Source organism: Anomaloglossus baeobatrachus, chromosome 3, assembly GCF_048569485.1.
Source record: "Anomaloglossus baeobatrachus isolate aAnoBae1 chromosome 3, aAnoBae1.hap1, whole genome shotgun sequence".
In the NCBI taxonomy this organism is placed as follows: domain Eukaryota; kingdom Metazoa; phylum Chordata; class Amphibia; order Anura; family Aromobatidae; genus Anomaloglossus; species Anomaloglossus baeobatrachus.
The window spans coordinates 626,572,760-626,587,856 of record NC_134355.1 but is presented as its reverse complement, the minus strand read 5'-3'; the positions used below and the strand labels follow the sequence as shown (position 1 = coordinate 626,587,856).

The window sequence follows — 15,097 nt, the reverse complement described above, 5'->3', positions numbered from 1 at the left end:
TGAAAAAAAAAAAATCTAAAAACTATAATCCTCACTTGAGACAATTGTTTGAGAAAACTAGTTAACTTTGACCATGTTTCCGGTGCCTTTGCAGCTCACACATCCCACATCATCAGCGATTCACCTCCATGCTTTACAGCAGGAATGGTGTCCTTGTTGACACCTCTCCAAATGTAACGTTTATGGTTGTGGCCAAAAAAGGTTGATTTTTGCTTCCTCGCTCCAAATTACCTTGTTCCAGAAGTTTGGAGGCTTGTCTCTTTGCTGTTTGGCGTATTGTAGGTGAGATACTTTGTGGCATTTGTGAAGTAATGACTTTCTTCTGGTGACTCGACCATGCAGCCCATTTCTTTAAGTGCCTCCTTATTGTGCATCTTGAAACAGGCACACCGCTAGTTTTCAGTGAGTCCTGTATTTCAGCTGATTATTTGTGGGTTTTTAATTTCCATCCTAAACAATTTTCTTGGCAGTTGTGGCTGAAATTTTTGTTTGTCTACCTGATTGTGGTCTGGTTTTTACAGAGCCCTGATTTTCCATTTGTTAATCACAGGTTGAACACTGCAGACTAACAATCTCAATTCCTTGGATATCTTTTTGTATCCCTTTCCTGTTTTATACAGTTCAACCATCTTTTCCCATACATCCATTGACAAATCTTTTGCTTTCCCCATGACTCACAATCCATAAACGTCAGTGGCTGGATGAAAGATGCAAGAGTCTGTCTGGATCCCAGAAACTCACTCTGCTTGTAATCAGTGTGTGTGCATAAAAGCTAACAGGTCACAGGTGAGGATGTTACCTTTATTAGTTAATTTTGCTGAAAATTATTGCTTCAAGTGTTTTGAGCGATGTCTCCACCAGCTTAGCACATCTAGAGGTTGAAATGTTTGCCCATTCTTATTTGCACACTCGCTCAGTGAGATTGGATGGAGACATCTGTGAACAGCAATTTTTAAGCCTTGTCACAGATTTTCTATGGGATTTAGGTCTGGACTGTGACTGGGTCATTTACACACAGGAATATGCTTTTACCTAAACCATCCATTGTGCAGCTATGACAGGATGTTTAGGGTCATTGTCCTGCTGAAAGTTGAACCTGTGCCCAAGTCTAAACTCTTTTGCAGCCTCTAACAGGTTTTCCTCCATAATTTCCCTGTATTTAGCTCCATCCATCTTTCCTCAACTCTCTCCAGCTTCTCTTACATTGCTGAAGAGAAGCCTCCCCACAGCAGGATGCTGCCACCACGTGTGACAGTGGGGATGGTGTTTTCAGGGTGATGTGCAGTGTTATTTTCTGCCAGAGTATTGCATTTAGCCCAAAAAGTTCTACTTTGGTTTAACCTGACCTGAACACCTTCTTCCACATGCTCGCTATGTCCTGTGCATGGCATGTGGAAGAAGGTGCTCTGATCAGAGGAGTCCAAACGTATTATAAATATTTAGAAAACCATGCATCATTAACCTTTACACTAGACAAATGCATAGCACATATATCACACCCCTTTATTGGGGAGATTATATTATATATATATATATATATATATATATATATATATATATATATATATATATATATATATATATATATATATATATATATATATATATATATATATATATATATATATATATATATATATATACACACACACACACACACATATATTAATCACTGTGTGCAGAATTATTAGGTAAATGAGTATTTTGATCAAATTATACTTTTTATGCATGTTCTCCTACTCCAAGCTGTATAGGCTGAGAGCCAACTACCAATTAAGTAAATCAGGTGATGTGCATCTCTGTAATGAGGAGGGGTGCGGTGTAATGACATCAACATCCTATATAAGGTGTGCTTAATTATTAGGCAACTTCATTTCCTTTGGCAAAATGGGTCAGAAGAGAGAATTGACGGGCTCTGAAAAGTCCAAAATTGAGAGATGTCTTGCAGAGGGATGCAGCAGTCTTGAAATTGCCAAAATTTTGAAGCGTGATCACCGAACAATCAAGCGTTTCATGACAAATAGCCAACAGGGTCGCAAGAAGCGTGTTGTGCAAAAAAGGCGCAAAATAACTGCCCATGAATTGAGGAAAATCAAGCGTGAAGCTGCCAAGATGCCATTTGCCACCAGTTTTGCCATATTTCAGAGCTGCAATGTTACTGGAGTATCAAAAAGCACAAGGTGTGCCGTACTCAGGGACATGACCAAGGTAAGGAAGGCTGAAAAACCACCACCTTTGAACAAGATACATAAGATAAAACGTCAAGACTGGGCCAAGAAATATCTTAAGACTGATTTTTCAAAGGTTTTATGGACTGATGAAATGAGAGTGACTCTTGATGGGCCAGATGGATGGGCCAGAGGCTGGATCAGTAAATGGCACAGAGCGCCACTCCGACGCCAGCAAGGTGGAGGTGGGGACTGGTATCAAAGATGAACTTGTGGGACCTTTTCGGGTTTAGGATGGAGTGAAGTTCAACTCCCAGAACTACTGCCAGTTTCTGGAAGACAACTTCAAGCAGTGGTACAGGAAGAAGTGTTCTTCCACCTGATTCACCTGACCTGAACCTCAGAACCTGTGACCTGTGAGATCTACAGGGAGGGAAAACAATACACCTCTCAGAACAGTGTCTGGAGGCTGTGGTGGCTGCTGCACGCAATGTTGATCATAAACAGATCAAGCAACTGCAGGCATCTATGGATGGTAGGCTGTTGAGTCATCATAAAGAAAGGTGGCTATATTGGTCACTGATTTTTGGGGTTTTGTTTTTGCATGTCAGAAATGTTTATTTCTAAATTTTGTGCAGTTATATTGGTTTACCTGGTGAAAATAAACAAGTGAGATGGGAATATATTTGATTTTTATTAAAGTTGCCTAATAATTCTGCACAGTAGTAGTTACTTGCACAAACATATCCTCCCAAGATAGCCAAATCTAAAAAAAAAAAACAAACAAAAAAACACCACTAACTTCCAAAAAATATTAAGCTTTGATATTTATGAGTCTTTTGGGTTGATTGAGAACATAGTTGTTGATCAATAATGGAAAAAAGATCCTCAAAAATACAACTTGCCTAATAATTCTGCACACAGTGTGCGCGCGTGTATAATATATTATGGAAAGGTTCAAGGGGTATGAATATTTTTCTAGGCACTGTATTTTCCCCCATGTGATGCGTATACTGCAGTCGCGGTGTCTCCCATGTAATGCGTATACTGCAGTCGCGGTGTCTCCCATGTAATGTATATAGTGCAGTCGCAGTGTCTCCCATGTGATGCGTATACTGCAGTCGCAGTGTCTCCTATGTGATGTATACAGCAGACCTCCTAATACCAGACTTCACTACATGAGTAGTGTTGAGTTCCCACTGTGAAGAGACATGCAGCATAATATACATCTCTATTTGTAACAACTTACTGATGCAAGGAGTATCTTCATTGCAAAGAGTTAACTACTTTCCAGACTGATGTAAAATTGGAAAAGCAGTTGGGAGTAAGAACATCACCAACATCACAGCCTCCAAGAGAAGCATTTTACTTCGTGTGCTTAATATAGAGCTCTCACATTTCTCAACGCTTTACAGACATCACGGTGCCCATTGGGGCTCACTATCTAGGTTCCTTGTCAGTAGGTCTTGGAAATGTGGGAGTAAACTCACAAAAACACGAGATCATGCAAACTCCTTGAACCCAGGACCGCAGCGCTGCAAAACAAAAGTGCCAACCACTGAGCCACCGTTCTGCGCTTGTTTCAGCCATCACGTGGGGCGCGTTTAATAAATGTTTGACCAAATAAAAACAGGTTGATAATTTTGTGCGGCCCATGAATGATGTTATAAAGGTCCCTCGACGCTCGCTTTACACATTCCTTAGATTGTTCTAAGAGGTCAGCTAAAACCAACCAACAAGAGCTTGACAATACGAGAACAAGGCCGGCCACCCACATGCTCCCGGGGGACAACAGAGTCCTGATCAATAGGTGTTTGTACACAAAGGCAATGGCGACATAAATGCTCCATAGAGAACTTTACTAGGAGCCGGATGTCGGCACTCAGCTGCCCTCCTTAGCTGACACATCATCATATTTTATGTAACCCAGATTACATTGTATTCTCTGCCAAAGCTGATTAACAATTTCCTCCAGCCCTGTTTGTGCTCTATTCAATATGACCAAGGTCACAGAGGTTAGCCCAACCAAAAGTAAATCAGCTGACTGCCATAAAATGACAAGAAAAGCATTGTTAAAGGCAAAGGAATCCAGGAGACTGCTCATTAGATGGAGCCGGCGTCACACAGAGTAAGGAAAACAGAACCGCCACAATGGCGGATATCATCCATTACCATAGCAAAACATTGTAACCCAGTATAAAGAACATCTCCCCTTACAATGCCCATGAGGGTGGTCACCCAGCTCCTACCAACCATGGACGGCATGTTAATTTGCAGGCCTATGCAGATTTACATAGCCCTTTGACCTCTGTTTATGTAGTGTCAGTCTTCACTGACGTTCTTTAACACTAGAAGTCCCAGGAATTTCGAGCTCCATAGGGTTCCAATGGTAGAAATGTTAAATGACCACTCTCTGGGACTTCTAGTGTTAATTCTACTCAAAGAAGGAAAAATGAATACCTACAGAATGTAAATGAAGTGATGAAAGCCCAACTTTAAGAGGTTGCCATCACATGCAAGTTTCAGGTCAAACCTGAGGCTCAAGACATCCACTTCTCTATCCTCTGGTTTTCCATTTCACCCACTAATTGGTTTTAGATGAAAACATTGCCACATTGTTGGACCCGATAAAACTTGTCCTTTTCAGACCACCTTAAAGGGAACCTGTCACCCCTTTTTTGGCCTATAAGCTGCGACCACCACCACCGGGCTCTTATATACAGCATTCTAACATGTGAGAACATAAAAAAAAAAACACTTAACGGTAACGCTGTGGGCCATATGGGCGTCTCCGTTGTTCGGTGGCGCCTCTTTTGGCCATCTTCGTCCTCCTTCTGAAGCCTGGGTGCATGACGCGGCTACGTTATACACTCTCGCCGATCCTGCGCAGGCGCACTACAATACTTTGATTTGCCCTGCTCAGGACCTGAATGCCGGCGAGTGTGGATGACGTCGGACCCGTCATGCACCGCGGCTAGAGAAGGAGCACAAAGATGGACAAAAGAGGCGGCGCCGGCACTGGAGAATGGAGATGCCCATAAAGCCCACAGGGTGACTGTTAGGTAAGTATTATAAAGTGTTCTTTATGTTATACCTCCGGCCTGGGCTCTTATATACAGTATGTTAGAATGCTGTATATAAGAGCCCGGTGGTGGTGGAGGCCGCAGCTTACAGGCCAAAAAAAAATTGGTGAGAGGTCCCCTTTAAGACTGTAATACACTCCATGAACCTCAGGTGTATACAGATTAAGGAGAACCTTCCCTCAATTAACACATTGATCGAATAGCTCCTGTATCAGACCATAGTATGGCATCATTACTGGCCAGCTTAAATGATGTCCAAGAGGTTTAATCTTCTAAGAGAGGAAAAACCCAAAAAGACATGTGGCCAAAATTTTAATAAATTTTGGAGCCCAACAGCAATGAAATTTTCTATAGGCAACAATAGAATATTAGGCAAATTGCACATTTTAGACTTCGCTCTGGAGGTTTTTTAGGCTTTGAACTTCTAAGAAAGAACAAGACCCTTTCAGAGTTAGATGCAGATGCTTAAGAACTGTTTAAACAGGTGCAGTGTCAGCTGCAGTGTGTGCACCTATGATCTTAACCCCCTATTCAGTCCTAATACCGCCATGTTCCTCCCTCCATTGTTCTCCCAACACATCCCCTATGTCTTCTAGATGCTTTGAAGGCCCTTGAATGGATTATGCCGTTGGGACATAAAATAAACTAGGAGGGCGTCTTGTCTCGTCCCTGTTGCTACACACTAAGCCATAACGTGATTCAACAAGACCAAACAAGGACAGCCTGAAAACGTAGAATAAATATTATGTACTCAAAATAGCGGAGGAAAGATTTGAGGGCGATGAAACAAGACAACACTACATTTTCGAGATATTCCAAGAAAGATAAAAAACGGACTACAGAGTAAAAGCAGTGCGGGGGGGGGGGATGGGTTAGGGGAGGAGGAGGCCAAAAAAAAAAAAAAAGAAGCAAATGAAAATAAGAGCCGCAAGTCCACTTTAGGAGCAATCGTGGAGAGCTGGACAATAGCGCATCCCCTACTGGAGGAGCCCATTCAACTGGCACTTTGCAATACGTCACTTCATCTGGGGTAGTGCCATATTGATTTTAGCTCTCGCTCCAGGGTGCCAATTTAGTTACAGTCAATATCTATATGTCCCAGAAGCAACAAGCCTTGTGATCAGCTTATTAAGAAATACTAAGAAATAGTAGTGGTCCAAAGTGGATAACCCCTAGTGAAAAGCTGGCTTGGCGATAAATTGATCACAGCAAGGCAGGATTGTCACAACTTGGGATCAGCCAGTATTTCAGAAGGAAAACCACTGCCAGCAACAACTGAATAAATATCCAATATCACCTACAGAAAGATATGTCCTTCAAGCTCAAAGATAATCATCTGTGTGACCATGCAAAAGTGGGATCAGCTCTCCATAAAGGGAGGTCCTAAGTGAGGGACATCCTAAGGCCTAACACACACGGCATGAAAATTGGAGCGAGTGGAATGCGATAAAACATCACATTCCACTCGGACCAGTATTAGCCTGTGTGACAGCGCACGAGCGATTACTTTCTCAGCCCTAATCGGACCAAGAAAATAAATCGCAGCATGCTGCGGGTGCAATGCGATCCTTGTTTCTCTCGCACCCATTCAAGTCTATGGGGAGAGAGAAAGATCGCACTGCACTCGCAGAACACCGGTGTAATGCGAGTGCAGAGCGAGAATGGCAATAGTCGGCAACGGAGGAGAGAGGGAGATAAATCCCTCCCGTCCCTCCTAAGAGCTGGCCCGCCCCCCGCAGCTGAGGTCTGATCGCATGACCGAACCTCAGTCGCAGTGACACTCTGCTTCTGCTGTGCTGCCAGTGTGAGCCGAGTGTCATGTGAGGATCCCATTACTCCCCCGTATGGCCCTTGCCTAATAGGACATTTGCCAGCAATGAAAACCAATGGTCCCTTATTAGGACCAGCTAGGCCGATTGTGCTGCTCATTGACATGGCTGGTATTGGTAACCAGTGATGAGCAAGCACTGCCATGCTCGGGTATCCAGTACTCATAACCAGCACTCTGACAGGTTCAACTACAGGGTATAATTGAAGTCAAAGGGAAACTAGAGCATTTTTCGGAAGAGCTTCTGAGAAAATGCTTGAGTTTCCCATTGGCTTCCATTATGCTTGGTACTCGAGTCGTGCCTGTCCGAGCTGCTCGTTATGAGTACCCGTGTATGGCACGAGTACGCATAGCAAAGTTGTCCAAAATCTGTCTCCTCTGTGTATTGCCAAACTAATCTCCCACTACACTTCAACACGTAATCTCCGGTCCTCCCAAGATCTCCTTCTCTCCTCCTCTCTCATTCGCTCCTCACCCAACCACCTCCAAGACTTCTCCCGAGCATCCCCAGTCTTCTGGAATTCGCTGCCTCAACACGTCAGATGATCTACTACACTCGCAAGCTTCAAACAGAACTTTACAACTCATCTGTTCAGAAATGCCTATAACCTTCAATGACCTCACTGCTTCACCACCACCAGAGCTGCCGCCCCACCACTGTCCCACCGACTGTCTCCTCCCCATAATCCTATAGAAAGTAAGCCCGCAATGGCAGGGCCCTCTCCCCTCTGTACCAATCTGTCTATTGTAATTTGCATATGTATTTTGTATGTAATCCCTTTTCATGTACAGCACCATGGAATCAATGGTGCTCCATAAATAAATAAAATGGCAGTGCTTGCGCATTACTAATAATTTGATTACGCCCTGATACATAGTAATGAAAACCAGCTAGATTTATAGCTCAGGAGTCTGGAATTGTGGTTACTTTGGTTGTACTTTCGCTTTCCCAAAAATAGAAACATAATTTAAACCTTAAAGGGGTTGTCTGGTTTTGTAATGAAAATCTGCAGTAACTATGCGATTCTAAATCCTTTCAGCGTGTACCCAACACACTATCAGGATTCTCCAGTGTCGCTGCCGAGATCAGCAACTACGAGGTTTGTATATTCATGGACACATTCCAACCAGAGACGTGCTCTGTTCACTTGTATTAAGCAAAATCAATAACTTATCAGCACAAACTGTGCAGAGACAAAAGGAAAATCCCCACAGTGTACAATGTGCGCGCTTTATGGATACAGAGGTCTGCAGAATTTCACTACAAGACAGCATGTGCGTGTGCATTGTTTGTGACAAATATTTGTTAAAATAGTCCCTTAAAAAGGTAAACTGATCACAAAATGCCCCTCAAGTGATGGATTGAAAGCCTGCAGGCAGTCCTGAAAGTGTTTCATATTCCTACAGCACCCCCACAAGTGAACTAAGGTATTGCACAATAGCCATTCAAATCAGTAGGACAGATCCCCCAGTGAGAGATGCTTTTTGTAACTCTTATTAATTCAAAAGAGATGATGATTCTTAACCCAAAAATACCCAGTCAGAGTAAACTTGATTTTCGCAAAATGTATAACTCCCAAAAGCGGACTCTGTAGCATATATAACATCCGACTCCTCTGCTGTCTCTTTAAACCCTTTACCGTCATTATCATTTGCAGAATGTTTTGCACTGCATCACTGTACAATGCCGCAGACACAGGAATGAGCAGAGTCTCCGCACTGACACCGCGTACACACTGTACCATTATATTCTGCCCGTATCATGTGGCGAATATTTAACCACAAAGGTCAAATCTTCAAAACGAGACTAAATAGGCCATTACTGTAATCATTCGCTCAGGTCTGCGCACACGCTTTATGTTCTATACTCCGGGGAGAATGGAGACAAGATGGGAGAGAGAATGGATTATTTGTAAGAGATGGCAGTGGCGGGAGTGAATATTAGGGAGACAAGTCCATTTACAGATACTGCGCAGCCGAGTGTGGCATTTAACTCTTTAGGCCGGTGGTATTTTAGAAAAGCGTCAGGCTTCCAAGCAGTCCCATGTAACAGCACACAAAATACTGTGGACATTTTTTCAGTGCAATCCTCTTAACGTTAAAGACATCACATAACGTGATATATAATTTTTTTTATTTATTTTTTTTTTTTTAAGGGTTTTCAGTGGCATATAGACTAAAGATCCTTTCATAAATGCAGGAGGGGGTGGGGGGATTAAAATAAGGTGGTCTCATGTCGATATTCCGGACAATCATTTACCACATGGGAAGAGTTCTAATATACTAAGTGACCAGTGCATGCCGGATACCCTGTGGTGGGATATTATATTTACTGCCCCACATTCCTTGCATTCCGCACATACACTGTGTGCTGCCTGCAATGCATGATGGGAGACTTTACTACCTTTAATTGATTATTTTTTCTATAGTCACCCGATGCAATCTCTTATACGTCTTACCTATATTCCCTTTAGATTGTAAGCTCTTGGGCTCCATAATACTACAGCTTGTGGTTAGTAGCCCCTATTGTGTATTGAACGCATTACCATAGTACAGACTAAATAAGTACAGCTACATAGAGAAGAGAAAGGTGTGCGTGTGTGTGTGAATATATATATATGTATAATATATGTGTATATATATATGTGTGTATGTATATATATGTACATGTGTGTGTACAAGTGTGTGTATATATATATATATATATATATATATATATATATATATATATATATATATATATATATGTGTGTGTGTGTGTGTGTGTGTGTGTGTGTGTGTGTGTGTGTGTGTGTGTGTGTGTGTGTGTGTGTGTGTGTGTGTGTGTGTGTGTGTGTGTGTGTGTGTGTGTGTGTGTGTGTGTGTGTGTGTGTGTGTGTGTGTGTGTGTGTGTGTGTATGTATGTATACAGGCTGCTGAATTTGCAAGTTTTAGGGAAGTCGGCACTACACATTGTAACGATTACTTCACAATCAATGATAAAGTCAGTTCAAGGCCACGTTCACACCTTCAGTATTTCACATCAGTATTTGTAAGCCAGAACCAGGAGTGGACCAGAGGAAAAGTATAATACAGTATGCGTTTTCATAGTTTGCTCCCACACTCCAAACACATCCAGATAGGAAATTTAGACTATGAGCCCCAATGGGGACAGTGATGATCAGATATATAAAGTTCTATATAATTGATTAAAACAAAATATTTTTCATCTATTCTTGATTTTGGCTTACAAATAATAAAGTAGCCGAACACATTCAGTTCTGCTACTTCTGTACGGAATAAAACATAGGTTGTTGGTACTAAAAATCGAGAGAACTTACCGTTCTTCATCATTGAAGACAAATTTTCTAAGTTTGAGGTCCCGCAGCACCACTCCTCCATCGTGACAGTGTGCTACGGCCGACACGATTTGATAGAACAGTCTGGCTGCTTCTTCCTCTTTGAGCTTTTTGCAGGTACGAACAAAAGAATGCATGTCCCCATGGCTTTTTTCAAAGAACACGTAGGCTTTAGTCTCTCCAAGAATGATCTCGGCTATTTGGTTAATGTTGCTGTGTATAGGTAGACAAAAACAGGGCGCCAAGGACTCCTGGTAGCAGCGAATATCAAAAACCTGCAGGGGGGGGGGGGGGGGGGTGAGAAGAGAGAAGAAACAAAAGGATTGAGACCAAACAGAAGCCTCACGTGGACGGGAAGTTCAAGAATACGCCGGGTAGAAATGGCTTTCAGGGTGAACAATCCTTATCCATATGGAAGGTCCACAACATCTTTATATTTACACAACTCCAGCCATACACATAGGATAGATCTGTACACACGATGGTGGCAAAAACCACCGGACACATCCAGAATACAGGAGCATTTAGCCACTAAACTGAATAAAGTCATTATATTAATATATCATTAGAGGTGTAATTAGCTGCCATACACCTAGGATAGATCTGTACACACGATGGTGGCAAAAACCACAGGACACATCCAGAACACAGGAGCATTTAGCCACTAAACTGCATAAAGTCATTGATATATCATTAGAGGTGTAATTAGCTAAAATGGGTTCATATAGGTCTATAATACGATGTTCACATCTCGCTAGGGGCCAATAATCTACCTCCTTTGTAAGAAGGCACATGTTGGAAGAATACGGGCTCTTATGGCACCATACAGAACACCTATGGATCTGAATTAAAGACTAGTGGGGACTCCATGTGCTATCACATATACTGTATACCCTGCCCTTAAAATAAGAACCATCGACTTCAAAAAGGTTTTTTTTGTCCGTTTGTTGCATTAAACAAACACATTTTACCGCTATGGAACAATGAAATGTAAATTGAGGCTCAAAATATTCACCCACGAAGGGGTTCAGTGCAGGTCTCGGTGCCGCTGTAGCATGACACCAAAGTAATGTGTCCACAAAATTGCAACATATGATTTAAGACATTTACTAATACACAATCGACAGAAGATGCAATATCGCTTAGAGGTGTCAGCATAAGTTACCCTTAGCACGAGGCTGGGGACTCGCTCCCTGGGCAGCTTATGCAATTCTGGGGTCGGAATTTCAACAAACTTTCTTTTTTGCAGAAAAATAAAAGAATGAACGCCATTCATAAACATGACTCACGCACAACTGGCGATCAGCATTAGTCTTCACCCCCCTATAAATACATTTACTGCATTACATAAAGTATTCCATTGAAAGCCTTCAGAATGGATTGCCATATTATCCTCCATAGGGAATTCTGTGGCTGTCTACAGTTCGCAATTACATCATTCAAGCCCCATTGTTTATGAATGAATGAATGGAGGACGCTTTGTGGATGTTGCCTTTCTACAGGATGAAGGCAAACAATGAATGGAAGCTGAAGGACAGTTTGTTTAGGTGGGTTCTAAATATTGCAGACACAGCAATAATGGAGGTGGGGGGGGGGTATCAAAGGGCACCAATAATGCCTGTGTCTACAATGCCTCATTTCATCCACAGCTTAGGTGCCACCAGGTACCTCCATAAAGGGTCTTTGTGTCCACAGCTAGTAGCTAATGAAAGATCAAAGCAGGTTCTTTTACCTGTGTGACTACTAAGAAGTTAGGTGCACACCTGGACTCTTGGGCTAGGTTCACACTTCCGTTGTTTTGCATCAGTCACAATCCATCACCTTGAGGAATTACGGTATCCTGCAAAATATTTTGCAGGAACCCAGTTTTTCCCCATAGACTTCTTTTAGCGACGGATTGTGACTGATGGCCTTGCGTTGCATCCGCTGCGAACGGATCAGTCGTTTAGTGACTGAGCGTCAGGCGGGAGCAACGCTGGATGTAACGTTTTTTGGAGCAGCACAAAAACGAACTCCGCAGGTGTCCGTCACAAGCTATAATGAAGGTCTAGGGTGCTGGATTCCGTCATGCTTTACTGAGCATGCCCAGCATGTTTGGCACACCCAGTGGGCTGTCCCAAACACAAACGGATCACGACGGATCCATCAAAGAACGGATGCACAACGGATGTAACGGACGCGATGGATCAGTTTTTTCACAGGATTCCTGTGAAATTACCCATCTGTTGCACCAGTTGACATCTCAAAAATGACGGATCCGTCATTGCGTCGCAACAACGGACCAGACGGAAGCAAATCAACGGAAGTGTGAACCTAGCCTTAAAGGGATATCCCCAAAAAGGAGAATCCCAACCTTAATTGATTCATTCCTTATGTTCTGGAGATCATTCAAACAGATGATGAGGAAACAAGTGGAAGAGGACAAGGAAATACAATAGAGAGGATGATGAGGATGTACCTTGCAGAGCAAGTGGAAGAGGACAAGGAAATACAATAGAGAGGATGATGAGGATGTACCTTGCAGAGCAAGTGGAAGAGGACAAGGAAATACAATAGAGAGGATGATGAGGATGTACCTTGCAGAGCAAGTGGAAGAGGACAAGGAAATACAATAAAGGAGGATGAGGATGTACCTTGCAGAGCAAGTGGAAGAGGACAAGGAAATACAATAAAGAGGATGATGAGGATGTACCTTGCAGAGCAAGTGGAAGAGGACAAGGAAATACAATAAAGAGGATGATGAGGATGTACCTTGTAGAGCAAGTGGAAGAGGACAAGGAAATACAATAAAGAGGATGATGAGGATGTACCTTGTAGAGCAAGTGGAAGAGGACAAGGAAATACAATAAAGAGGATGATGAGGATGTACCTTGTAGAGCAAGTGGAAGAGGACAAGGAAATACAATAAAGAGGATGATGAGGATGTACCTTGCAGAGCAAGTGGAAGAGGACAAGGAAATACAATAAAGAGGATGATGAGGATGTACCTTGTAGAGCAAGTGGAAGAGGACAAGGAAATACAATAAAGAGGATGATGAGGATGTACCTTGTAGAGCAAGTGGAAGAGGACAAGGAAATACAATAGAGAGGATGATGAGGATGTACCTTGTAGAGCAAGTGGAAGAGGACAAGGAAATACAATAGAGAGGATGATGAGGATGTACCTTGTAGAGCAAGTGGAAGAGGACAAGGAAATACAATAGAGAGGATGATGAGGATGTACCTTGTAGAGCAAGTGGAAGAGGACAAGGAAATACAATAAAGAGGATGTACCTTGCAGAGTAGTTCCTCTCCACTATGCAGATGCACAGCTCGAAAAACGTGGTCTCCCTCCAGAGGCTCCAACAATAAGTATTTCCCAATGCAGGAAACGCAATGCGACGAGTTGGGAGTCTCTGGGGGGCTTGGAGAGCCGAGGTTGGGGCTGAAGCTCTGGCTGGGCTCTGTGCACCTTATGGATGACAACTCTTCAAAATCCTGGGTCTTATTCCTAGATCTCCCATACCTTGTGATTGATATAGGGTTCGACCTTTGTATGTTCATGAGTATGAAAGAGCAGCCAAATCCAAGGCTATTTGGGGTGACTGAAGACTTTGTGCTTCTTTATTTTTGGAGGTGGGGGGGGGGGGGCTTTCCAATGGAGCTGTGCAGAGACAATGTCAGGGGAAAAAGGGGGGCTGGGGTTGTGCAATAGCAAATAGATTGAGTGGAAGAGATATAGGTTTGGGGTAAGGCAGCTGAGGATCTAGCTTCAGTGGAGAGGGGCAGAACGTGGAGAATTCCTCCAAAATTCGAAATCTGGACGTTCTAGAACGTCCGATCCAGATCTTGTGCAAAATCCTCTCTCCTTTTCCAACAAATATATATTTAGAGAGGCAGAAAAATATCAATATTCCAAGAAAAATAATAATCTTCAGCTCCTGTAGCGCTGCAGGCTTCACAATAAGAAAGTTGGCTTGGTGCGGACTGTAGATGGCGTGTGGAGCTCGGGCAATGTCCTGGAGGAGGATTAGCAGCAGCGGGTGAAGCAGTCATGCACCAAGCCAAGGTGGCACATCAGATGCCGGCGAACAATGGGCGAGGATGAGCCCTGCATAGGAGAGTTCAGCCGAGGACAGCGCAGATCGATGCTGGCGCCTGCAGAGGACGAGCGGGGCTTTGTGTCCTGGATGGAGAGGATTGCCGTGCGATATTCGTGCGTTATTCTCCCTGTAGCATCAGTCTTCTGCGGAGGTAGGAGGGAGAAGAGAAGGGATGGCTCAGGCCGATCCCTTTCAGCAGGACATCATCTTCCTGTGCAGTACTGACGTGGCCGGGAATGTCTCCCCTGTGCCTGTGTGTGCGCCGCTGCCTCACTACTCAATGTCAGCGGCTCGGCTCACTTCACAAGCTGGCCGGAGCGGCGGAACAATGGGAAGCGGCTCCGCCCCATTCTGCCGGAGGTCTCTCTTCTGATAGGGCGAGCCAGCTGTCAGTCATCGGCGAGCATTTCCCGCCCATCAGAGCCGCACAGATCTCATTCTGTGTCCTCCGCTCATTCTAATCCTGTAGCAAAAGGAAATAGAGCATTAAGAGCTCGTATCCCTCCGCGGGGGGTGAGCAGTCTCAGGTGAACCGTATGTGTGATGTCTGCTTTCTAGGTAGAGGAAAAGTAGTGCCGCGGCCTGTGTGTCCTAAAGA

The 15,097-nt window shown here is 43.4% G+C and overlaps 1 protein-coding gene across 1 annotated transcript in view; it reads right to left on the bottom strand.

Annotated features, from left to right (window-relative positions):
* TRIB2 (tribbles pseudokinase 2) overlaps positions 1 to 14,764 on the bottom strand; it is a 28,913-nt gene extending 14,149 nt beyond the window's left edge. The window contains exons 1-2 of the mRNA XM_075338774.1: positions 13,691 to 14,764; positions 10,400 to 10,692 (exon numbers count right to left, since the gene is read on the bottom strand). Coding sequence (XP_075194889.1) covers positions 10,400 to 10,692; positions 13,691 to 13,960 — 563 coding nt within the window. The 5' untranslated portion in view covers positions 13,961 to 14,764. The remainder of the gene's footprint in view (positions 1 to 10,399; positions 10,693 to 13,690) is intronic.
* Between the last annotated feature and the right edge of the window lie 333 nt (positions 14,765 to 15,097).